This window comes from Galeopterus variegatus, unplaced genomic scaffold (assembly GCF_000696425.1).
Source record: "Galeopterus variegatus unplaced genomic scaffold, G_variegatus-3.0.2 Scaffold4237, whole genome shotgun sequence".
Taxonomy (NCBI): domain Eukaryota; kingdom Metazoa; phylum Chordata; class Mammalia; order Dermoptera; family Cynocephalidae; genus Galeopterus; species Galeopterus variegatus.
The window spans coordinates 142,015-144,560 of NW_007730348.1; the positions used below are offsets into that span (position 1 = coordinate 142,015).

General features: G+C 55.4%; 1 protein-coding gene across 1 annotated transcript in view; it reads left to right on the top strand.

Annotated features, from left to right (window-relative positions):
• The window catches only part of ASB2 (ankyrin repeat and SOCS box containing 2), a 33,053-nt gene that overhangs the window by 29,754 nt on the left and 753 nt on the right, over window positions 1–2,546 (top strand). The window contains exon 9 of the mRNA XM_008587062.1: window positions 2,088–2,531. Within this exon, the coding sequence (XP_008585284.1) occupies window positions 2,088–2,224 (137 nt within the window). The 3' untranslated portion in view covers window positions 2,225–2,531. The remainder of the gene's footprint in view (window positions 1–2,087; window positions 2,532–2,546) is intronic.

Consider the following 2,546-nt stretch of genomic DNA (forward strand, 5'->3'; position numbering starts at 1 on the left):
ACAAACGAAGCACCTGGGCATCTTGCTAAAAGTGCAGCTTCTGATTCTGCAGGTCTGAGGTGGAGCCTGAGAGTCTGCATTTCAACAGGCTCCCAAGTGGCACCAAATGCTGCTGGTCCACAGACCACCATTGGAGCAGTACTGGTCTAAGAGACAGGCCCCCTGAACTCTGGAGCCAACCTTGCCAGGGACTTGCTGGGAGACCGTGGGCATGCCCCTCCTGCCTGAACAGAGGAGATTGGGCAGGCTTATTATCCAGTGCCCCCCAACTCTACCCACCTGCAGTTGTTGCAAGTGGGTGTGCCTGGCACCGTGAAGTGGGCTTTGGCCACCATCCAAGTCAGGCCGAGGAAGCAGAACCCCTCTTAGTCGTTATAGAGCTCACCTGAACAGGTGAGGCATCAGGAGCAGTTGAACTGGATGCCACAGGTGTCAGAAATGGGCATCTGCACAGAGGAGTTTCGGCTAGCCCAGGGCTTCCTCTGGCTGTAAGGGGCACAGTCCCATCTTGGGCCGAGCGTTTGTCAGTTGAGTGACACGGAGCCTGACCTGAAGCAGGTTATTGTTGTTGTCATTCCACAGCTGCTGCTCCTGTCCCCGGGTGAGATTGTACTGCCTTGGTGCCCAGCCCCAAGTGTCCCCACTTTGTCATACCAAGTTTCTCCTTCATCCCCGTACCCTTTTGAACCCAAGCCTGTGGTAGGAGTTTTCATTTGTACAGATACCTGAAAAGCGCTCGAATTGAGAGGCCTTTGATAAAGTTCCTGGGACAGTGACAGAGGAGGGGTGGCATCACTCTAGATGCACACCAAAACTTCCTTGAGCTAATGAATAATTGGTTGCTGTCACCACGATCCTTGGCCACTAGAGGGTGGAGTAGTCCATGCCTGGATGTCATCCCAGCATTCTGTCCCCTCCTCCTGCCTTCCCTAGAGAAGGGTAATCCCTCACAACTAAACCACGTCGCAGGGGAAAACGTGCAGAGACCTTTAGTGTGCAGTAAACAGTTACTAACAGGTAGAACAAATAGTTCTTAACCAGTACCTATGTTTGTCACCTTACAGCCCACCCTCCATCTGCAAAACCCTCCCCACGTGCTTTTCCATGTAACGCTATGGTGTTGACATCATTATTCCGGGAAGAAGGGCACATGACGCCTCGCTCAGCAACACTCCAGCTGCCTGGCCCTCCACTCCCCTCCACACCCCCTCCCCCGCAAGCTTGCCAGGACCTCCTAGGCTTGGCAGTTGCTGTTTTCCCTACTGGCATGCCCTTGCCTCCCTAACCCACCTGGAAGATTCCTGCCCACCCCTCACGCCCCCACTCAGATGGCACCGTCTGCTGCCTGGTGTGGAAGCCTTCCCCACAGCCCCTGGGAAGGCACCTCTGCATATCTGGCCCAAGCACAGGGCCAGGCACAGTGAAGGGGCTCAGCATGTGCTTGTTGAATGAATGAGTCAATGAATGACATTGATTCAACAGACACCTTCCCCATACCTGATCCTGTGCCCAGGTCTGAAATAAATGACCATCACAAGCTGCATCTGTCCCTAGTCCTACAATTCCCCACCCCACAGCTGAGAAAACTGTCGTACATGAGGCACCCTTGAGGCCTCCTAGGGGAGGCAGTGAGGGGGATTCTGGAGCCCACGGGGAGCTGCCCAGCCCCTAGGCCTCACCCTGGCCTCTCAGCACCCTGGGGAGCCCAGAGCTGACTCTCACGAGCAGGGGCACGTAAGAGGTCAAACTCTCTGAGCCTTTGCTGAGGCTGTGTTTGGGGGTCCGGGTGTGTGTGAAGAGGGAGGAGCAGGAGTGATCCCGGGCAAACCCACACCTCACCAAACCTCAGTTTCCTCCCCTGGGAAATGGGCATGGGACCTACCCTGTGACTTCCTTGGGCTGTGCAGATCAATGGAGGGTGACACGTGGGTAGGTGCCAGGTCTCCATAGCTGGTAGGGACTGGGGTTACCAGTAGCAGGCACCCCTCTCTCACCCAGCACATCAGCTGGGAGCCTCCCATAGCCAGAGGTCACAGATGCAAACCCTTTGTCAACAAATCAGCATCTCTCTTTCCCTCCTTTTCCAGAACCTCCGAGACCTCTGGCTCACCTTTGCCGGCTGCGGGTTCGAAAGGCCATTGGGAAATATCGTATAAAACTCCTAGACACATTGCCGCTCCCGGGCAGGCTGATCAGATACCTGAAATATGAGAACACCCAGTAACCGGGGCCTCAGGGAGGAAGGAGTAGCCCCTCAGACTGTTTTCACTGAGTCTCAGGATGGTGGTGTCCCCAAATCCAAGGGGACCTGGTGACAGAACGAAGTTGCAGGCCACCTCCCTCTCAGCTGGTGCAGCTGCCGTGATCTTGCTGGGTCTCTGGACCAGAACTTTTCCCAGAGCAGAGGACGGAATGTGTCAAGTAGGAGAAGAATTGTTTGTTTTCAAACCCACGAGGAGATCCCAGACCTCTGCCATCGGGAATGAACCTCCATTCCTGGAGCCAGGAGAGGGGCCAGGGCAGAACTTGAGGTGGTCTGGGAAGTC